Here is a 24,118-nt window from a genome sequence, read left to right as displayed (position 1 = left end):
CCGCCACTTACAGGCCCTGTTACACAGAACATAGCCCAAAGACAACATTCTTCCATATACTAATGAGTTTGTCGCAATATTTATCAACAGACCTTAGGCAAGGTGGGCCGTGTGCAGCAGATCTACTCTGACAGTGACCTGAAAGTCGAGGTTTGTGGAACTTCTTGGACGTACAATCCAGCCGCTGTCACCAAGATTGCGCCCTCTGGCTCCGCTGTCAGCAACGCCTCTGGAGGTGTGTACAAACATGCACTTCTGTGTCATCTGAGTTCTTTGTCCTCACTGCTCTCTGTTTTCTGACATCTTTGCACAATTACTTTCTGACGTTTTCTCTCTGTTTGTCCAGAGCGTCTGTCTCAGTTGCTGAAGAAACTTTTTGAGACACAAGAGTCCGGGGACATCAACGAAGAGCTGGTCAAAGCAGCAGCCAATGGAGACCTGGCCAAGGTGGAAGATATCCTTAAAAGACCTGATGTGGATGTAAGTGCTCAAAGTATCGTATTTTGGGAGTACTTTTTTTTGGTGTGAGCATCTGCTGAATTTCTAGCTGGCTTTATGACAAACCTATGTAATATTGCCCACTGAACAGACACAAAAGATCTGAGTACATTGATAATTGGAGGTGTAATACCCGTGGCTGTGCTCTACTCTGCTCTCAGTATATTGAGGAGGCTGAGAGTCTCGTAGGAAAGGGCTCTGAGATCCTCCCACTCCTGCACCTCTCTCAATCTGAAAAGCATTAAGGCTGGGCCCAGAGGAGGCACCAAGGAGCATTGGTGTGCACTGCAGCACAGACCCGATTCACTCTTAGAATCGAGCTGAGATCTACAAACCCCATACGGCTGCAGATTGTGCTCTGACTCAGGCTGCAGGCCAGGGAAAACACCCGTTTGCTACAGGACAATGTGCCCTGTATAGGTTAAAAGAACTGCGTACGTCAAGTCTGCAATACAGTCTTCACTCAGCGAGCAAGAGAGAATGAATGACTCTGCATGTGTGTATGTGTATGTGTGTCCATGGTGAAGGCTGGCCAGATGCCCTACTGCCTTTCAGTGGAATTATTTGCTTAAAGCTGAGCACACTGAGCTTGGCCAAGTGATCCGCCTGCCAGGACAAGAGACGTCTCGAGACTCCCAAAGGAATCCACATTAATATTTATGCTCTGAGTTTTTGCAGTGCTGCAGTTGGTGATGAAACATGCACACCCAGCCGTTCATGCACGCACACATACACAAAGGCTTAAACACACCCTCAGCAATCTCTTAGCCCCTGAGGTGAACAGCTAATTCAGTAGATGCACATCTGAACATCAAACATGACATTGACACGCACCCATATTCTCTTTGGCTCTTGATGTGTTTACAGGTGAACGGGCAGTGTGCTGGACACACTGCTATGCAGGCAGCCAGTCAGAACGGTCACGTTGATGTCCTAAAGCTGCTGCTTAAACACAACGTGGACCTGGAAGCTGAGGTTAGTATAATTAAATAAATTTGTCCTCTCGCATCCAAAACCTTTTTATCATGAATGCATCTTGGCCCATGCAAGTAAGAAATCCACTCTCTCGGACATAACACTGAGTCATTATGCGGGTGTGTCGCTGTACTCAGGACAAAGATGGAGACCGGGCAGTGCACCACGCAGCCTTCGGTGATGAGGGCTCTGTCATTGAGGTGCTGCAGAGGGGCGGTGCTGACTTGAACGCCAGGAACAAGAGAAGGCAGACTCCATTACACATTGCTGTCAACAAGGGCCACTTGCAGGTGGTCAAAACCCTGCTGGACTTTGGCTGCCACCCCAGCCTCCAGGTATCTATCACAATGACAAAGAAATTTCAGAAAGGTAACAAAAGAAAGTATACCAGCACCATCAGAGATCCTTGTAATTAACATTGATTTACATTGCTTTGTCAATAAACGGTGGTCAAAAGGTCATTTTAGGCAGGGTTTGAATCACGGATTAATCAGAGAGTAGTAAGTAACACCAGGATTGTCTTCTAGGATTCAGAAGGGGACACACCCCTGCATGATGCCATAAGCAAGAAGAGAGATGACATGCTGTCAGTGCTGCTGGAATCTGGTGCTGATGTCACCATCACAAACAATAACGGGTTCAATGCCTTGCATCATGCTGCCCTGCGAGGAAACCCCAGGTAAGAGACTCTATCCTGCTTCTGCTAGCTGTCACACCTATTTACTTTATTTCGTGGTTGGACTAGGGCAAATTTAAGCGGAGTCTGTGGTAATGATATCCTCAGGGTCACAATAAATGTCAGCACAATGCTTTCAGTAAACTCTTGATTAGATGCGGACTGCTGAATTTTTACCAATTACATTCATAGATGATGAGTATGGTGAGAAAATTGATCTTTGATGCATGAATGTTTGACGTTGATGCCTAAGACTACCTAATTGTCTTACAGTAACAAACTGTATAGAAATCACAGTAGAGCTGCATTTGAATTTGAAATCTTGTGCTACTGAGAGATTTTTTAGCTCTGTTAATTAATTAGCACCTGAGGAGTTGTGTTAGATTTTATGTGTGACAGTCATACTGCATGAAACGTACTTGTCACTGAATATTCACCTCAGCGCAACTGAAACATCACTAAAACAAGAACAAAAACATATCAAACCGCTGAGAATATGAGTCGAAACTACAACCGCTAGACCTTGAGGTTTGCTTCTTAGCAGCCAGAGGACTGAAGTCATGTCAGCATTACTTATCTGTTACCACTAATCCGTTATTTAATCATCCTCTGATGGAATGAAAGATTTAGGCTCACCACCTACGGACCGACAAGGTCCAATCACGGACAAAAACAAATATTAAATTGGCAAGAGGATGCTGTTAAAAGTACGGCATTTTTAAGAATGTAGCATAATAACATAATGTGCCTTAAATTCCCAAATTGCTGCATGTGTAGTACATTTGCAGTCATGGTCTGTTTTGCAAAGAATTTGCTCAAAGGGAATTATCCAAGTCAAATACACTTTTGCAGTCTAGTGTGGTGCTTGCCCCTTAAAATGTGCTTAAATCAAGAATATATTGAACACCTCGGTATGGATATTTTTAAAAACGTTAATTTGTTGTTTAAGTGACATACACACATAAATGCGCACAAAGCACATCCCCCTAAAGATCGGTATATAACAATTTAATTAGATCAAATGAAATAACTAGACTACTTAAGAGAGGGACAAAAAATGTCCTACCCCCTCCAAATTTCGTGGAAATCCTCTCAGTAGTTTTTGGGTAATCCTTATGCCATGCCAAGCCAAACCAACCAATCAACGGACACAGGCAAATACATAACTTCCTTGGCAGATATTAAAAAAACAACAGCAATGGGAGACACATTTGCAAACTTAAATAATACAAGTTTACATGTACATTTCAATCGTGACAACTCAAGTATGAACAATCTCTCTATGGATATTTATAAATCTTCCACAGATTCCACTTAAATTCAAAGCCAGTAATACTAGAAGAAGTTGACTGCCTCACTGATCACATTTTATTTTGCTGTAAATTTACTTTAAGATCTCAATTTAGTTTGACATTGATTGAAGTTTGAAGCAGGCTTTGTAGGCTGCATCCATCTCCACAACAGATGGTACGGTCTCAAATTGACATTAGACTACCTTTGAGGCCTTGAAAGCATCTGTCTTACATTGACTTTTTTTTATCAGTGTACTTAATAGCCCTTGAAGTTCATTTGTTGTTTCTTTTTGCTGTTATGCTGGTCTGTCACCTTGTGTTGTGAGCAGAGGCTGGCCTGAAGCGGCTGGTCCGTTCAGCAGCAGTTCGCCTTGTCCTTGGTCATAGCTATTTCCGGCTCCAGCAGGTTGTTACTCCACTCTTGAGCTGTTTTATTCTTGTCTCTCAACCATGAGCATATTAAAGATGGCTCAGTGAGACAGCTGTCCATGTCATGTTGCTCACCCAGGGCCTCTTAAGGTGATGGGCATTGGCGCTATAGGGCCAGTGTTACAGACTGGAGCGATCTGGCAAAAGTAGACAGCTTCGTCCTGTTCTGAAAGATTTGGGTGTGTATGTGTATGTTTTTTGCGCATGAGCGTGGTTTTCCAAGGCTAAATGTCATTCCCCTTCACTGGCATTCATTCCTTTGGCGTGAGGACAAATGGAATTGAGGTCAGAGGGCGGTGAAACACCTGCCACCTGCCACGGGCCTGCCCAGTATCAGCCCCCCACCTCTGGCACACAGCAGAATAGATTGTCCAAACCAGCGCCCGTTTCCTGTGTGGTACACTGATCAATTGATTTGCAGATAGACTTAGACATAAAGAATAACTGTATAAAAACACAAAACAAGGTTAAAATCAGTTGTCAAAGGGTTAATCGCCATGACAAAATTTATAGGCTAATGGATTTAATTAGACAGAGTGTGGGTCAAGGATTTATTTTCTCCAACAAAGCAAAACAAGCGTATTCAGCACATTTCAATGACAAAGGAAATAACACTTAAATCACAAAAATAGAGTGCTTTACAAAAAGACAAATCAGAAAATTGGACATTGGAACAGCAACAAAAGTGCTGAAAGATGCAGAGTATAATATGATAATTCAAGTAACAGCAAGTCTATGATCATTTATAAACATATATGAAAAATTTAAAAACGATGCGAGTTAGCTTGCCCGATCCCCTTAAGCAGCTCGTTCCAGAGTTGTTGTTCCCTTAAATTTTATAATTAAACGCAATTATACAGATATAAATCTATCTGGTTCATTCACAAATTAATTATTTTTTTTCAAATTATAACTAATAGATGACAGAAATAATTTATAATCACACACACAGAACACACAAAATTGTCCATAGAGCCAGCAGTCGCAGCCTGACTGTAGAGAGAGGCCACTGTGTTGTCTTTTACTCCCCACTTTTTCAATTTTAATGAATTATACTGAGCTTATTTAGAAAAGCTTGCAGACTGGCAGAAAATCACTTGCATTATAAATATTAAAATGCAATGAGAGTGTAATGTGCATATGTTAACCAGGATTCAGCATATAAAGGAGCACAAAGCCGGTCTGTTCTAGGACTCATTGATTAAGTGGCGAAAAAGTGCTGGAGTACAGAATTTTCTGAATCAGGGCTACTGTTGTGGTGTGTGTGGGGGTGTGTGTGTGCGTCTCTTGCTGCCGTCCACGCTCTGTCCCCTTGCCTTCAGAGAAACGAAGATATATGTCGCCTTCTCCAGTCTGCCCATTTACTTTTATTTCACACTCGAGCTCCTGCAATATCGGGGAGACAGTCCACAAGTCCTAAAGCCCTCGAAAATCTCTCCCTTGGTTGAAGTGAAAGTACCTTGTCTGGTGTGTTTTTTAGTGGAGAGGCAGTTGCTTCGATTGAGTGCTTAGAGGAATTCCTGCCGCGGAATCATAGCTTCTATGACAGTCTGCTTGAAGTTGATCGGAGGCCCACTGGATGAAGGATGATACGAAACCCCTCTAGTTAATTATTGATGTCATTATTGCTTCCTGATGGTAGCTCCGTTTTCCCTCTCTCCTCGTGTTTAGATTGAGTGCAGTATGCTCTGGCATTCGTGGTTTAAACAAGTCTAATCGCAATACTATTACAGTAACTCTTGTAAAATTTGCTTGTGTTCTGTTACACTTTCTCTTTGTAAATGATCTAAGTTACGCCATCAAATTCCAGCGCTTTGGTTCGAGTAGAGAATGTGTCAGAGTCCCTGGTGTGTGTGTGTGTGTGTATACCTCGGTGCTTTAAAAACGCTGGTGGGTCTTCCGGCGGTGGAAAGAAGATTGAGGAAGACGCATAGGAAGAACCCGGTGGGTGACAGATGAACCTTTCAACTTGTAGTCCCAAATACAGAGACAAATCAGCTCTACCAGCAGGGGTGCTGGAGGAGCTGGGGCTTTACAATATTTCACCTTGTTCATTACTCACACACACACGCCCCACGACTGAGTCTAAGGGCATTTCCTCATAAATTAGACCTAGTTGTTAAGTTTTACAGTTGCTAGTAAATTTGAAAGTGCTGTTATAACCAGTTGTAGCATGTTCTGGGAAAGGATTTTCTTCCTCGGACATCCACATCGTGTATTCTGCCTGTGTGTGTTTACCGCAGCTCCGGCCTGCAAGGGGAGCCTGGTTCGTCTCCGTGTCTTTCCCTCTGGCTGCTTGAAGCCAGTAGCTGCTACAATACTGTAAACAATACGATTAATAGCCCATGACTCATAAATGGGCTCCAAACAAGCCCTGCAGTGGCGGTCTGTACCCTTTTACGTGTCACCTCCTTGTATTATTTGCCCTCCCCCCTCTCTCGTATCTTGCTCAGCTTTCTTTTAATATGGCAACATACAGGCAAACTCCAAATGGTAATCACCTCACCTGCGCAGTCATGGGGTTCTGCAATCATACACACTGTGATTGGAAATGCAGACAGATATGATGTCAGTACTAATAGGCAGCAGCAGCAGAGTGGTAATATTGTAACAGGGTTAACAGTTACATATAAAACAGTGTTTTTTGGCCCATGGAGGAAAATCTGCTAAAAGGGGTCAAATGTTTGTATTTCTCAGGGCTCCCTGCTAAATTCACGTGTTCTTCATGGCTGCCATTGATTGAATTTTCACTCTCTCTCTTGCTCATTTCAGACAAGGCTAATCAAGTCAGACTGCTGTGATTGAGTAAACTAGAGACTCTTGCATTACCCAAATAGATTTCATGGTTACTGGTCCAATAGAAAACACGTTAAATTCAGGAGAAATTAGAAAGAATACAGTGCTATTTGAAATGATTATAATAATTGATTTCAGTGTGCTGAACACACATCCTCAAATTAGTTTCAGGTATTAGACAAATAAGATCAGGGATGCCCAAAGTGAGGCTTGCGGCCCAAAGTGTGCCTGCAGTAAGGTTTGATTTAGCCTGACAGATGTTTCTAGTGGTGAAAAAATTATATTCAAAAGAAAATTGTATTATTAATCATTGTTTATGCTGTTTTATTTTGAAGTAGAAATGCTCTTTAAACATGTAGCATACCTAATTATTATTTGTTTTTAATATTCTGAGCACAGTTGGCAGAGTGACAGAATGCACAGGAAGGAACTGAGCTAAGGAAACTTGGAATCCTGGTACCATTATGCATCTTAACAATACAATAAAATTTAAAACAATACAATAGGTATTTGGCTTGTGGCCCACTATTAAGTTTGAGTTTAGCCCTCCGAGCGAAAAAGTTTTAATTGGATCAAGTCTAGAACAAATCCTTCAGGAGTGTCTATTTTCTGAGTTTAAGAACAGGTCAGTTTGACATCATGTTCGGTGCCAAATTAGGAAGGCAAAACAAATAGTGAGAATAGAAAAGGAGGGTGCGCAGGAGACGCAGTGTGAAGGGAGTTTTGATCTGCCTGCCTGTTCTGCAGTAACGGGGAGTGGATGTGTGAGACTGTAACTGTTTGTGAGCGGTCTGCTCCTGTGATTTGTGCGTTCAGCTCCTGTCCTCTAGAGCATCTGGCTCTCATCTACCCCAGCTTGTCTAACAACACTGCAGGAGGCTTCAAGGGAAGGAGGCCAAAGAGTTTGTGTGTTTGTGTGTGTTGTACTGTCTCTAAACAACTATATTTTGCCCCTTTTTTTAATTTCCTGCACTCTTTATTCCATATTTCTACTTTCTATTTTGTTACAGTGCCACTGGGTCCCTGCTGAGCTGCATTAGCTGTCCTTTCATTAATTTTTTTCCCTTTTGCTCATTCCCACCCACAGTGTAATTGACTGTTAGCATCCAGCGACAGCCAGTTTAGGAGGTGTCTTAGCAAGACAGCCGCACATTCTCACACTGACATGTGAGTGCTGTGTTTCCGAAATAGCACTCACTGCAAGTCTACCCCCCCCTCAACCTGGCTATTTTTGAAACAGCCATTGATAGTGTGGTCAGATTAACATTCCCGTTGTAGGCAGAGAGGCAACACTCAGTCAGGAAAGTGGACCATACCAAAGTTTGAAGCTGGGATTGGTTTATTTATTAGTCAAAAATCAGACAGCTTTAGCATTGAACATGAAAATCACCATACACTCCAGATGTTGTTGGTCGAGAATCATCAAGAAGCGGCCTGCTGTCATTGCAGTGATTGTGTTGAGGGCATCACAGCAAAAGGAGCTCCTTGTAGTCATCAAAGCATAGCTACAGCTGGTTGAAGGGGACCAAATCCATTCAAGAGGTGATTTGGTTCCATTTTACCAGCTTTAGCAAAGCATTGTGGAATCACTGTTTCTGAGACGGACACGGCAGCTGCTGTAAAGAGAAGTGAACCATCTCAAAGACTCGACTGCAGTAAAAGTTTGATCCTAAAAGAATCAGAGCGACACTGAGCAGAGAAAGGCCATGTTGCATTCAGACATCTTATTAAAACCTCAGATGTGGCTCATCATGCCATGTCCACCCACCGGTTGAAAGGGACAATGCCGTGTCTCTTTCTCTCTCCTGCTTTTTCTCTCACCCGTTCACCTTCACCCACTCTGTGTGACATGCAGGTACATTTAGCACACTACACCCCATTTACCACCACACCAATAACACATAGGTACAGTTGATCAACCTTACCTAACTTTCTCCTTTGCTGCCTCCCAGGCAGCCTATTTATCCTCCTTGCTATCTTTTTAAGTTTTATGCTTGCCCCCCTCCCAGAGAGCGAGAAAAATTGTTCCCTGAGAAAAGGATAATAATAATCTGTGGCAGTGCACTTGAGTCAAATGTCCTGGAGTCATGAAGCAATTACAGGCTCTGACAGATGGGCCCTGCTGCAAGCTCGCTGCCGCTGCGGTCACCGAGACGGCCAACAGACAAATGCAGAGGCATAACCACACACACAGGCTCTCTCACTCATGTTCCTACAGCAGCACTCTGGGGTGTCAAGTCACAACATTAATTTAAACCAGTCATTTAAGTCCTAGAGACTGATTTGTAGTGTAGAGAGAACTGTTTGAACAGTGACTGAAGGCAGGTTATTTTATGTCTTTCAGCACTCTAAAGTAATACAGTGTTGTTGCATTGTCTGATAAAAATCCATCCCTCAGCTGATACAAAAATGATCAGAGTATCACCCACCAAAAAGTTGTGAAAACTTTCGATTGTTTTTGTGCGTTTGCACCTTAAGCTTATAGTAGCTGATGTTAATCATAAGTTCAGTAAATCAATCCTGCAGTTACAGCAACATCAAACATTTTCAATATTTTAGCCATGCATTGTAATAAATAATTTCTGGTAAATTCCACTGCAGCAATATTTTTTATTTGTGCTAGAAAACATTCAAGTTCTCCACCACCCAATAAGCTGTCGGGTACCTCGATCTTTCCATTAAGATACAGTTAAGTGACATTTATTTGGCCTTTTTTCCGCTTTTATTTTTTTTAGTCAGCTGTTATAATTATCGACTTTTCTGCCAAGCCACGAATGAGGTTCTCAAAGTGGTCAGCGACAGCTGAATGATATACAGCACTGCTTGTAGACAGGATGGAGGTCAACATAGGGCCAGCTTGATATGGCACACCAGAGGCAGGTCTATTTGTAACATACACATTCATGCCTGCTCACTTACACACACACACGCAGTCACTCAGAGTCAGGTGGCCAGGCCGCTCACCTCGTCTAAGGGCCATAACAGGGCAAAAGCAGGGGGACGACAGGCACTGAGCATTTGATAATGTCAGCATCTGCTGTGTTTGTCACTCAGACAGCAGGTCAATGCTATTGAGGGCCTGGGAGAAACACGCAGTGCAAGCCATGCAATCCTACACGCCTCTGATGTCTTGACAGAAAAGAGAGCTAGGCAGACAGAATGTAATGCAGATAGGTCTGAGGAGTGGAAAAATCTGAAGCCTAAAAGTGCTATTTGATTATGATACTAACTTAAAATATCCTAATTTATTAAAGTTTAGCCATTTTTCTAGTTTAGTCATTATAAACTGATTTGATTTAATTTAGCAGCTCTTAAAAAATAAAACATTTATCAATCCAGTGTTTCCTAAATTCTCATGAATTTGATGCAGGTCCTGCCTTTAAGTTGAGTGTGTCCTTTTGGAAAAAAAAGAGTTGGACTTACATTTCATTTGACTTTATCAGAGAAAAAACATTCAGTGGGATGTCATAAAGGGATTTACAGGCTAAAAACATTTATTTTAATCCATGACTTACTTGGTTTTAACTGCCATCTAAAAACTTATTAAAGTAAAAAAAGACGATCTTTTGTGTCACCTCGCCTGAGACACTTCTTTTATTCAAGGGGAACAGAGTAAATCAACCCTACACTTGACATATTAATCAGTTCAGAATGAGGCGTCTTGTATTTCATTCGAATAGAGATGTCCTTCTATAGTGGCATACGTACACTTTTTCATTGCTCCACTGCGGAAAAATGGTGTAGGCACGGATACATCTCAGCCTGCTGCTTTTAACAACATTTTAATTTAGCAAAATAAATCTAATTTAATGTAGCATTTTATATTTGCTGGTAATGTGTTTAAGTTTTACAGTTTATTAATCATCATAGATAACCTGAGGTTTACTGAAAGCAGTGTACTTGAGTACATTTGTATGAGCTATTTTTGAGCCACTAATTACTTGACCTTAAACAGTTATCACAGGATATTGACTTTAATTAATTGTATTATTTGTTAAATCTTTAACTTTACAATTTCTTTCATTTGATTTTTCTATAGCCAACATGGAGTGGAAAAAATGACCTTAAGTAGAGAAGTGGATCGACATTAAAGGGGTTTAAACCTGTGCTAAAAGTGGTACATTCATTGTCAGTGATCCAAGCACAGGCCAGAGACGAGGTCAGAATAGGTGAAAGTGCTAGATATGAATAGCTCGCCATGCAAACTGCTCCCCGCCTCCCCCCCACTTTATTTCTCTCTGTGCCTCTGTCCATATTCTGTTGCCTTTTTTTTGTTTGAAGCAGTCAACAATTGGAATCAGCTGACGGGCCATAGTTGACTCTGATCCTGCATTGTCACTTTTTGATGGTCTAATCTGACTGCCATGCGGCCCAGCAAAGCATTTGGCAAGCATAGCAAACGTGAACAATGAGAGCAGGAATCAGGGGGAAGGGAGGGGAGCACGGGGGCAGCCGGGTTGATGCGGGCTGGGGGTACGGATAAGGGCAGCAGCATAAAGGGAGGGCAGCCATAGTTAAACACACAAGATTGTTAACACGGAAGCCATATGATACGGCAGTAGGATACATCCAGCTTGTGGCAGCAGCAGCAGCAGCAGCAGCAGCAACGTCAGTGCCTCTTCATTCTGCCTCCTCAGCAACTATGTCCTTCTCTTTCAGTTGCATGTTAAAAAAAAAAAAGGCAGCAATAATGGCAGAGTTTTGGTCCAATTCACCTTGCTTTCTTTTCCCCTTGAGCCATGTGGGAGCACTGGAAAAGATTATGGTATTAATGGTCAGGAGCAGCTCCAGCATACCTCTCGCAGCCTGCTGAAGTTGGTTCTAAGTTGCAGCTGGCTGAATTTCAAGGGCTGTAATGCAGTAAAAGCACCTAATAATGAAAGGAGGCCCTGTTCGTATGGCGATGTCACAAGGCAACCGTTTGCCCATAGTTGGTGTAGGTGTCTAAAGCAGTGCGCTAAACTCACACTGCTGACGGAGCAGGCTCAAACATGATAGCTATCAATTTATGCTAACTTACATAATTGTCTAATGAATTGTTGGCATGTCTTGGATGAGAGCTTTTTATTGGCCAAGTCAGCCAGTTTCAGAAGGCAGTAAGTTCCCTACAGCGATCATTGCTGCAGTGAGACTGCCCAGAGACAGTATAGCTAATGTATGAGCCTTACCACTCACATTCATACTCTCTCTTTTCCTCTCTCACTCCCTCTCCCCCCTTTCTTTATACTTGCCTCCTATTTTCTCTCACACCATGATCACAGTCATATTAACAATCTGCAAAGCACAAACATATCCACAGAAACAGCTGTCAGACATCAATTTTCCCAGAGCGAGGACTCGCACCTCACCAAGAATACATACTTCTTTACATTCCATAGCTATCATATGTTCATATGGGTACATAAAGAAGTATGTACACCAAGGAGGTAATCTTAGGTATGAAATGTTCTCACCTTTCGCCAAGGTCAGGAAGTTATGAGCAGAATATTTTTCCTCACCGTTCTCTCTCCCAAGTATGGTAGTCTGCACCGTAAGGTGACTTTGAGTGTAAATTCAGTTCAACACTCAAGGCTTTCGTTTGGTTGCCATGTAAGGCTGAACAGTCAGTCCCCCCGCCCCTGAACATAACCGAAGTTTCGCAGTCCATACCATAGTCGACTGTCCCAGTGACCCCCGCTGTCCTCCAGACAACCAGGAGAAACCAGGAGGATCAGGGGGAGGAATACAGCTCAGTCAGAAGGTGGTCTTTTTTTTCTGTTTCCAGGAAAAATGTTGAGGAAGATTAAGGGCTTGGATAAAAACCGGCAAAAAAGAAGAGAAGAGTTTTCTCCTTGATTTAAAAAATAAATTCAAAGAAAAAGTCCGCGGGGTAAGGTGCCTCTGTGTGCACCTTGTCTTGCATGATGATCATTTGCCGTGTCCTGGGAGCAGGGGTGCACCTATAAGCCGAATGGCCCTGCTGACATACTACACATTTCACTTCTCTCCTCCCACTTCTCTTTCCGCCTATCTCTCTCACCGCCATCATGTTCTCTGATTTCACCCCCACTTTTCTATATCCTTTTTTCCTCCCGACCTCTCACTTGCACCAGTATGAACCCCTCTCTTGCCTGTCCCTCGTCTCTCTTGTGTCAGCAACGTCCCCAGTGGCTAGTTGGAGCGCTTGCTGATGTTTGAAAACGAGGGTGATCCAAGTGGAACAGGAAGCTATTGTGAGCAGGATTTGGGCTTTAGGCGCAGTGGCAGGCCATAGGTCACATGAAGGCGCTAATGCCCACTCAGCACTTGTGGATTGGTCCTGGCTATACCCCCCGCCCACCACCACTCCCCCACCTCTCTCTCTGTACTTGTTCTCTCCCCCTCCCGCAAACTGTTTTTATGGTCATCTTTCCTGACTTCCTTTTTTATCTGATCAAACCTCACCTGTCCTCAGTGAATCCAGCTGCTCTGTTGCAGAGGGCGTGGAACCGATCAATAACCATTTGCATGGTGGCGAGAATTGTTCAGCAAGTCTCTAATGAATCTTTGCCCCACACCAACACATTCCACAAGTCGACAACTGCCTCCAACCACGCTAAGCTAGCCAGCAGCCTGTGTGCTGAGGCAATGGGTGTAAAACGAAAAAATGGATTAGGAGAGACCAGCTTAGAGTTGAGTTTGGAGACTTGGTGGCGGAGAACTAAATACATGGGAAAAGTGGTGCAATGTTTTTGCAGTAGAAGGGTTTTGGAATAGCAATGAGGAGAGGTTGAACAGGAGGTTACAGTTGGTGGATGAGCCCGGTCCTAAAGGTGTGACGTCCTGTTTAGGAAATGTCACAGCCGTCCGAGAGGTTGAGCGAATGGGGAGAGGGGGGGGATGAAATTCCTTCCTACATGGAGGTTGGGGAACGTGAACTAGCGAAATAGCCTGCTGGTTGTTGTGTCTGTTCTGGTTTGGGCGATAGCACTGCAGTACTGTGTGCCCTGCATGCCATGCCAAGCCCATAGCAATCCGTTACTGAGAGTGAGGGAGAAGAAACTGGGTTACTACCCTAAGTGCTGTGGGTTCAGCTGGTGACACACATTTACTCAGCCAACCATTGCTGCCCAATATCCCCTCCCGCCCATCCTCACCTTCCCCCCCCCCCCCCCCCCATCTGTTTTAATACACTTCTCACAGCTGTGTGCCGTCAATCCGCTTTTCCCCCTGTTCAGAACTCCCAACCTGCCCGCCGTTCATTATTCTGATGCTTCGTCATCCCTCTAGATGCCACATTCCATCCTTCCGCCCCAATCAGCCAACCTTGGGCTCAAAAGTGCGACGTGTTCTCAAACTTACCTCCCATCAATTAAGAATGGCAGTGACCTCCCCCGCCCCTCAGTTAAATTGAAAAGTGGTCTGGTAAGACCACCAAGAAAGAACCAAAAAAAGATGTTTAAAAAAGACAAAAATGACACATTAAAAGTCCCAGTATTTATAGTATCCTTAGTCATGGTGACAAAAAGCATCTTGGAAGGTGTCGGACGCAGAGGGCGAATTGTGCACAGAAGAATGTCTCTCCACACCAGTGCAGGTCTGAGTTAACGAGTCCGTCATTAGATAGCGGCAGGGCTGCAACCATGAAGCCTAATGAGCCAAAGAGCTCTGCTGCTGCAGCATGTCCGGCCAGTGCCAGGAACACAAGAGAGAGGGGGGGGGGGGGGGGGGGGGAGAGAGAGAGAGCAAGACAAGAGAGGGAGGGAGGGAGGGAGAAAGAACAAGATGAGAGAGATAGAGTGGAGAGTGCAAAAAAACAGGGCTAAAATCCATGTGGGCCATAGCAACTCCCCAGCCTCCCTTTTCCCTCTTCCACCTCCTCCTGCATCCTCTTCCTCTCCATACTTTTTTCTTTTTATAAAGCCTTTATTTGTTCCCTTCTTTAAAGACAAGAGGAACAAGAGAAGGAAAAGCCCAAAGGTGTTCTCTGGTTAAGTTCTGTCCCAGTGTTGCTGCTGCTGCAGAACAGTACATTCCACTCCCCCTTTTCGACTACGCGACTCACAGGCAAACCATGCGGTTCATAACTGATCGCATCCGAAGAAGAGAGAGAGGGAAGAGACAGGACAGGAGACGTCAAGGCCCGTCAGGGGTAAACTCCGTCCGAAAAGCGAAGGAAGAGCATATATTACCTGTCAGATCAGTTTCTTATCTGAGCTGCTCCTCCTCTCTTCCCTCCTCTCCTCCTCTTCCCGTAGTGAAGAGAGCCATAATGACCTAGAGAGCGCTCCAGCTGCTGCAGCCATCGTGTGTGCCGGGTGCACGCCTGACTCGCTGAATCAGCTTCTATGATTGGGGGGAGGAGGGGTGGTGGTGGGCGGGTTGAGTGCCAGAGTCAGGGAGGGGAGGAGGGGGAAAAGGAGAGAAAGCAAGCACATGCACACATGCACACGCGCACACGCGCACACACATACACACACATACACACACATACACACACACACACACACACACACACACATTCCCATACAAACACAAGTCATACCTTTAGAAGAGGAAGACGTAGAGCTGACATGAAGAGCTACCATTTGAAAAGGAAAAGGGGGGAGGCAGAGAGAGAAGAGGGAGAGAAGGAGGGGGCGAAAAAAAATCTGCAGCACTCTCCTCTCCATCATGTGCGTTCTGAGGGAGAGAGCTGGGAGGATGCCCTGGTCGGTGGAGGAGGCAGAAAAGTGTACCAACCGTCCTTCCACCCTGCATTTTCCTTATTCCATCGACACACACGCAGCCCCTGAGCTTTATCCTGCTCCTAAAATGCGCTTTTATTATTCAGTGGAACTTTATACAGCAGCTTAGAAGAGGGAGTTTACTGAATGTTTCAGAGCAGAATTGTGATGGAGGTATTTAAAAATGATGTGGCCGTGCCTCTGCGGTAGAAGATAGCTGTACTTTTAATAGTCCCCCGTGATCCGTGAAAATTTGATTACCATTGTCAGGGACTGGAGACGGACGATCTTGACATTGCAATATCTTTTTGGTGTTTATATTTTTCGTGCGCAGCTTATGCAGTCTTGAGTGCATCGCGAGGGGTCACCTTTTGACGAGAAAAATATCAAGTAGACATGCAGCTGCAGTGTGGAGAGCAGGGAGCGCAGGGAAGAGTACACTGGCAGCAAATTAGGAACAAGGGGTCAACCAGCCAGTAGCTTCCTACCTCGCAGCGCCGAGGGTTAAGCTAAACGCTTAGCACTTTGTGGGAAGCCAAGCATTTGAAACACGCCTCGGCCCCTGTTGCCGGGCTGCTCATGTGTCTTGTCTCACCACCTCCCTGACCATATTTAGTCAAGCAGTGCAAAAAATAGTTCCAGCTCCGCTCCACTCCACACTGCTCCTCTCATCGCCTCACCCCCCTCCCCCTTCTCTTCCATATCCCCCCCTCAGCAACTGTTGGCTGCAGACTCCGGGAAGCCTCCCCTACGGCTCCCTGCCTATCGATTCCACTGGCCTGGAAGGAGAGAAGCGCGTTAGGCCAGCTAGCCCCTGCTACCATTTGCTGCACTATTTTTAGTAGCTCCAAATAAAGTGGTCTCTCGTGCTTCCACTTGTATATTCTTGAATCCCCCCCCCCCTCCCCTGCTTTACATCCTTCACCACCAACTCAACCGCCTACTCTGATACCACCCCCTCACTCTGTGTGTCCTTTTAACCCCCACCAGTCTCTTTCATTCTTCTTTTTAAATAGAGCTGGAACACGCTGCTTATGGTAGAGCTTCCGTCTGCTCACCTCTATACTTAGAATAACTGCATATTCGAGACATGGAGGAGAGAGTAAGGGTGAATGTGTAGCGTAGAGGAGCGTGGATGGTGTTAGACAGTAGGAAATATTACCGAGTTTTCCCCCAGTTGTTTATTTATTTATTCTGCTTATGGCGTTGCGGGGAGACAAGTGGCAGCCTCACCTCTGAGGCAGTGAAAAGTTTGGGCTGCTTCCTCTCCTTTTTGAGCTCTCATTAATTTTCAAGTGTCTTTTTCAAGCTTTCCCGAGGCGCGGCCACTGAAGAATCTGTTTAATTAGTCGGTTTCATCACGGGGCACATCTATACTGTACGGAAGCAATGTCCTCTGTGCCCTCCTCTTTTTCTCTCTCTCCTCGTCTATACCTCAACGATAGCACACAAGCCCTCTTACTTACCCCACCTGCATTTTAACTGCAGAGTAGCCCGAGGATGTGTAAGCCAATGTTTTTGCGCTTTAAGTCGATCATATTGGAACCAGACGTTTCAGTTGTGATGAATGAGATTGTGAAAACTCACAAACACCCTCAATCCAGAGTGGACATTCGTCAAAGTCTATTTTTCACGAGCCAGAAAAATGCCATGCAATAGTCTGGCCGTTGATTTGATAAGGCTTTTTAACAAGCTCCCAGTCATTCGGCCCTCACTCTCAGTTATATATCGCAAGGCCTCTTTCATGGCGGAGATAATTCTGCATAGATTTAAGTGCGCAATTTAATTAATGTATTGTCACTGCAATTTATAGCTTTTCGATTACATTATCTTTACGGCTGTTACAAGAATTGACCATTTGCAAGGTAAAATGGATTCCACGCTAATGTGTCTGCTCAAAACTTGACCTTACATGGCCAATCAAAATGCTGACTCGCAGCTACATAAATGGCAACTGTGAACGTGCACCTGTTATTGCCCTGCAGTCTACACACCACTTAAAATTGAACCGGCAGTAACTCTCTCGCCAGCCTCAATTCCCTCAAAGTGGAACTTTAAATGTACACTACATGCGCTTACTGTACATGTGTATTAGACCTCAGTGGCGTGCTTTAATACTCCACTCAGCTGGTTAAGGTATTTGCGGCCTATAACCATTTCCACTGATGATGCCCTTGTGTGTTTTGCGTATCCCCTCAGTGGGTCTCCACCCAGCCTGTTCCAGCCACCCAACCCACCAGTTTAATCTCAATTACATCCCGACATCCCATCTGCCCCTGAAACTCAGCAGCACGGCTTACATCTTGCCTCCATGATGAATAGCGCAGGGCTGAATGTTTAGCTGAGCAGTTAATCGATCAATAAGAAAAGGGTCGACTAATGGATGTGCTTTCCTTGACTGGATGAAGGGGTGGGATGGGCTGTTCTCCCTACGAGAACTGCTTAAGACATATCTCCATTCAAAATAAGAATATAAATGAAACAGATTGCAGAGAGATCAGCCTTTTGCTTGTTTTAATGCTGCTTTATATTATTCAGAGGATGCATCCTGGGTGGAAAAAAGAACATTAATTAGCTGATTACAAGCTTCTTGTAGAAACTTTCTTCCCGTTGTTATCTGAGAATTGTGAATGGATGTAATTAGGATTTCCGACATTGATTAAGAGGAAAGGGGCAACCAAATAAATCTCAACAAGTGATCTAAATCAAGTACAAATATAAAACATTAGTTGCAGTTGCAGGAGTATTCGGCCTCCACATATTTTTAAAAAAATGTTTATTCTGTTTATAAATCAACAGGGAATAGCCAGTTGTTTTCAGATGTTTAATGAAATTCTGAGTTGAGATCACTTTTTTTATCAACGTCTGACTAATAAAAAATCAAACATAAGTCTACTGCTGGGCAAATCCTGTGTTTGGTGCAAGTCAAACACGGCACACTGGCAGAAACACACAGTCCCCACCGTGAAGCGTGTTGGTGGCAGCGTCACGCTGTGAGGATGATTCTCGGCTGCAGGCCCTGGAAGGTTTGTGATCGAGAATTTGTGGCAGGACTTAAACAAAGATCTCATGCAATGGAACAGAGCCATGGCCTTTTAGCAAAGAAGAATCGGGGTAGGAAGAAAGGCGCATCCACTAATAGAGTCAAGGCTATAATTGCCGCCGGAGGTGCGTCTACTAAATAGTGGCTTGAGGGCATGAATACAATCATTTATTTTGTTTTGTTTGTTTTTGTCCAAAATTAAGATAATTTGAAGAGATTTGTTTTCAGTTGTATATGAAATAGTTCTTCTTTTGATCAATTTCATCAAGCCTGATTGCTTTGACTGTGATTCAGAGTTAAAAAACTAAAAATGATTGAAAAGAGCGGAGGGTTGTGCATGTCTTTTTAATAAGTGATGTTCTTTCATGGGATTGGCAGTCTTGATTAGAAGCAGGTGTTCTCTTAGAGTGAGGTTTTGTATAGGAAATTCTCGTTAGTTTCAGATGGTGATGAAGCCCCTGTTTTGTCTTTGAGCTTCAAGCCTGCTCGGGAAGTCTTGGTCGGTCTTTCAGCTTGTCTTAATTCCTCCTCTCTGTGTGCCTGCCCACCAGTCAACATCATAGAGGGATTAGAGACTATTTCTAATGAGTCCAGTTTGTGCTTTTTTGAGTAAATCTCCGTGCTTCTCTCTCCATCAGCCCAGCTCTTCCTCGTGCTTACTTTATCTCTCTAGTCAGTTCCTCTCCTCTGCCTCCCCCCCACGCACCCCCTCCTCTGTCCCCGGTCCCACCCCTCCCTCCTCATCCCTTTACACAGTGCATCATTTGAAGAGGTGAGGCTGTTGAGCGCTTGGAGGAATAAAAGTGATTTATGAATGGGCCAGCCTACCTGGGTGCTAGAGGGGGAAGCCAGTGGCAGCAAGGCTTTCTGATCCAGCAGCCCATTGTTCCCTCCAGCCTCACTGCAGGGGAAGCTCCTCTGCCTCTGCTGCCTCTGATCTTTTACCGTGCCTTACTGGCGCCGCATGTTACCATTAAGTGACTCACAAACTGCACAAATACCAATGCACTGCAGGGCGCGCGCGCGCACACACACACACACACACACACACACACACAGTCACAGTAACACTGCTTACAATCTATGTTTATTTTTACGGCCACTCAGGCAAATGTGCTCAAAAACGTGCACAGGTTATGTTGTCATGCTCAGACTGAATTAGTCTCTTGTGATTGTGCATTTTCATTTTTCCAGAATTTAGAGGTTAGTACAAGAGAGGACAGCCAGATGCACCAGCCAACAACCCTATCGATAAAATAAAGAGAGGTGACAGGGAAGGTGTCGTAGCTGCTGAGGACAATGTATGAGTTCCTTCTTGTCACCATATGCTCACATGCATATACACGCCGCTCACTGCCATCCATTCCAGCTTTACACAATGGTAGAATATTGTGTTAGTGTTGCAGGGTAAAATTGAGAAGAGAGGTCACTTAGGCAAAGTAATTCCGCTGTTTGTGTGTTAATCTGCCGTGTGTGTAATCTTGTGGTGTTTACAGAGTAATATATGATAATTCCTGATTGCAGGATGGTGGGGAGGCGATAAACTTGGTCAGGGGAAAGGGTATACACAGGTGCCCAGCTGTAATTCATTAAAAGATAACTGATTGCAGAGATATGTCAAAGTATCCTGTGGAAATGCACTTAGTGAGCTCTTGTAGCACACGTTGGGAGGTAATATCCCTATGTCAGACAGTCATCATAACATACTCCACAGTGTGCGGTCTAGAGAGACTGATACCGCTGATTTATTATTTGTAATTACAAATGTCTCCATAGTATTATCTGTTATTATGTTCAGTTGTTCAATTAGACGCTGCATTATGTTGCTGTAGCCTATTCAAGTTAAATTACACACTGAAGAGTGCACCAATAAAAGATGCAGTGCAGCGACTGGTCTGTTCAGTGAGCCTGGGTACCAGTTTGCTGCAGCATGCACTGTGACTTAATTGAAAAGTCGGCCAATCCTAGAAGCCGTCCCAGTGTCCACCTCTGTATGCGCTGGGACCAGTCCAACAGATCAGCCAGAGGACAAGCTGATACAAGCCCCAATCCCCCTGTGACCAATCAGAACGCCTACATTTCCTCCTAGGGCTGGGCCAACAGTGGCTCTGAGCCAATAGATAAGCTCAGCCATGCTGTAATGCTCTGTCTGTCCTGTGGCATGCTGAAACATTGAGTCCTGGCTGCTATGTTGCTATAGCACATGTTGGGGGAAGGATGGGTGGGGGTAGCAGAGGGAGGGAAGGATGGATGGATAGAGGGGGAAGCGAGAAAACAAGGGATCAAGGGATGGATGGAGGGAGGGAGAGAGAGGGAGGGCTACATCCCTTACTGAAGGGACTCAAGGACATAAAGAGCTTTTGGGAAAGTGACTATAGCATGCAAAGAGAAAAGCTTGCATTGTGGAGCCACTATAGGCACTGATGGTATGCTTTTTCCCCACTTGCCAAACCTAGAAAGAACAGGATTTATTTGTGGCACTTTAAGTGCCTCAGCAATGCAGGTAATAAATATGACAGGGCAAGGTGAAATACGTCCACAGCACAGCTGTCAGGCATCTTTAATATTTTCTCCCCCCCGTTTAAACAACAAATTTAGTTTATCTATTTACTTGATGTATTGGCATAAGTAATAGAATTTATTTTTGTGTTTGTGTGTGCTTTAACATCAGTGATGGCACTTTGGTTCGTGATTTTAATGAGACACTGAGAAGCAGGCGACATTTTTCTTAACTGACTGGATGCATGTAAAACATCAGTATAAACCTTTCAGGATAGTAAATATGGTTTCACACAACACAAAACTCAAGAAAGCATGTCACACAGTAAACTTTTAATTAGCTTGTCACTTGGCAAGATTGAATGTATTTATCTTTTTACACGTATTTATATTTTGTACTTTATTCATTATAAGACCTGGGCTGGGACCACAAAGAGCATGATCTAGACACCCCTAATTAAGATCCAAGGCAATATTAACAGTTCTAGGGGTGTCTAGATCATGCTCTTTGTGGTCCCAGCCCAGGTCTTATAATTCAGAGTATCAATACAGATGTTTTGTTTTTTTTATTTATCAAACTAGCAGGTTTGAGTTTTGTGATTTTTAAAAAATCATATTCACTTTTTTAAAGAGTATGGTACAATGTGGCCAGAACTTCTTCTCAGTATCCAATGTCTAGATATTAGCTGTTTTATAAATATAAAACTTCTGACAACGTCCAGAAAATCTGGTTCGCCTTTCACACATGAGCACACATCAAGAGATTGTCCGTTTCAGCTGCTTTGTCGCCAGCTGTGTTATCTCTTAATCAATATTATGCGCACTGACGTATCCGCATTAACGACTAAATAGTGGAAAGTAACATACAGGCGAGCAGAAACAGTAGCAGCTACACTACATTCAGAACTTGTATGAGGAGCTGGCAAGGGTAAAGTGTCTTTAATGTCCGGGTCGACGGATTCGGACATTTGCGTTATATATCAGGTTTTTGCTCTGAAAATTTCAGGGTAGCAGTCTACGTTTGAAGGGGGCTATATACAATTTTTGTCAACGTAAGGGTTATTGGTAAACTAATGGGCTCTGAGGGACACATTCAGGTCGATGTTCACATCTAAACCAAGCTTAGCTGTTGAATAATGCAGGACATGTTACCTTGGTAACCTGTGCGGACGCTGAAGTCTGTGGCTTCCATGTAAATGCAGTATGACAGGTCAAGGGGATAAGGATTTGTGTTTGTTAGTGTCGTTTGGTGTGCTTGTGCATGTGTGGATGTTTGAACATGCAAAGAATACGAAGGAAAATCAACAATGGCGCAGCAGTTTCTTTGCAGAAAGGCATTACATTATTATTGGGATTAGGCAGAGTAGCTTACGTGGAGAGAAAACCTCCATTGCTCTATATGTAGAATCGTGGATCTGTGTGGAATACGTTCACGTTTCTATGGAGCCTTATCTGTGTGACGTGTAGTACATTCACACAAGCTTCATTCCCCCGCCATTAACAAGTTGGCTGTTAGACATTTTCTGTGCTGCTCTGGGGCATATGGCCTGTTGTCTCAGTGCTTAGGGGAGGCAGTAGCTGATACATGGCCCTTTGATCCCTATTATTTCCCACTGCAAACAATAGATTTTAATTACCAAACCGCTCTTTCAGCTGCAGCTTCTTCCTCGGCATGTGTGCCTAGAAGTGTAACTGCTGAGGAAGTCAGAGTCATCAGCTGCAATATGGCAGCTTGCTTTTGTCACTTTGGCTCTGTTCTGCCAATTACAGTGGAAGAGAATTTGATGGCGTGTTATCCTCATTTTTCTGTTGTGTTTAAAGGGTGATACTGTTACTGCCGGCACACTGTGTGTAAAGGGACCATCACAGGTTACAACATACAGAGATGAGCGTTTCAGGGGAAGTCCGAGGGTGAACATAATGTGTTTCTAGGGGCAAAAAGGTGGGAGGCAGGCCAGGGAGTGAGGGGTGATTTAAAGTGGTAGATTTGCAGTGAGACTGTAGATCATGTGAGCCTCTCAGACTGTCTGCCCATATGGTGACAGTGTGGGACGCTGCTGAGTGGCTGTCGATCGAAGGACCTTCAGCGCGGCTGAATTCTCCTCCGCTCTGCAAAACCCGGAGTCAATCCCTCGGTTCTATTTACCGCTTTGTACCCCAGTGTGGAAGCACTTGCAGTAAATTTCACGAGGCACGAGCAAGTCTGATTTTGTTTCACAAAAACTGAAAAGGAACTTTATAATCACAAAGCGGCCAGTATCTCAGCCACAGCGAAAGAGTCATTGTCAGCCAGAAATGAAGTAATGGCTTCACAGATAAGAGGTAATTCAGATGCTATTGGTTGTGTGAGCTTATGTCTAAAAACTTGATAACAGTTTAATTGACAATGACGTGATGTCTTAACTGTCTTGAGTCCATCTGCAGAAAAAGCAACCAGGCCTCCAAAAATGTCCCCAAGACAAATTTCAGAACCCGACCAACGTAGCGGTGCTGCTCCCAGTGCTTATGACGTATCACCTTGTTCAGCTGCTTCACTGTAAATTCAGTTCTCTCTGCTGAAAGGCTTTAACTGTCGCTGCACAAAGTGTCGATCAATATCATCTCTAAGCCTTGGGCTATACAAAAACACACTGAGAATGCGTTACGTTACCCATAGGTTTCCAAAGGGAGCTTTTAAAGCCTTGGTTTGGGTTCTCACCACCATCTTTACAGTTACAGGGGCTATTTGCTTCTAGCAAAGCAGACTAATGAGCTCAGTTGGTCACAACCGGGGACAGTGAATGAGCACAAACGGCATCAGAGGTATATTGGTATATCAAAGTGCAGAAGTGTACATATTGACAAGTAGGTTCTGTTTTCACATATTACATTTCTGTATTATCATCAGAGAGAAAATCTGTATTTGAAGCAGTAATGTGGATGGGCAGTGATCTGTAGCATGTTCCAGAGGGCTGTTTGTAGAAAAAGGGAGTGAGCCGGGTCAGAGGGGTTGGAGATGATTTCCTCCGCGCTGTTAGCCACTTGTTTGAGATGCAATGACTGTAATGATAGGAAAGAGAGGCTGGTGTGTGGATGCTCAGATGACAGCACTCTCAAGCCTGTTTGTATCTTTGGTTGATAAGTGATTTGAGCCACAATTTTCATTTTCTCTGCCTTGTTTCCTATACTTTGTAATCCGTCAAGCCAACCATTTAAAATGCTATTACCAAATCCTGTCGCGTTGTCA

At 44.1% G+C, this 24,118-nt stretch overlaps 1 protein-coding gene across 6 annotated transcripts in view; it reads left to right on the top strand.

The window, feature by feature from the left end:
- Positions 1–24,118, top strand: part of mib1 (MIB E3 ubiquitin protein ligase 1) — a 57,140-nt gene that overhangs the window by 13,512 nt on the left and 19,510 nt on the right. For all 6 annotated transcript variants that reach the window (XM_030402580.1, XM_030402578.1, XM_030402577.1 and 3 more), the window contains exons 8-12: positions 91–235; positions 347–480; positions 1,366–1,473; positions 1,611–1,808; positions 2,001–2,152. In XM_030402580.1, coding sequence (XP_030258440.1) covers positions 91–235; positions 347–480; positions 1,366–1,473; positions 1,611–1,808; positions 2,001–2,152 — 737 coding nt within the window. The remainder of the gene's footprint in view (positions 1–90; positions 236–346; positions 481–1,365; positions 1,474–1,610; positions 1,809–2,000; positions 2,153–24,118) is intronic.

Source organism: Sparus aurata, chromosome 21, assembly GCF_900880675.1.
Source record: "Sparus aurata chromosome 21, fSpaAur1.1, whole genome shotgun sequence".
NCBI classification, from domain to species: domain Eukaryota; kingdom Metazoa; phylum Chordata; class Actinopteri; order Spariformes; family Sparidae; genus Sparus; species Sparus aurata.
The sequence above is the reverse complement of the archived record's forward strand: the minus strand, read 5'-3'. Positions and strand labels throughout refer to the sequence as shown.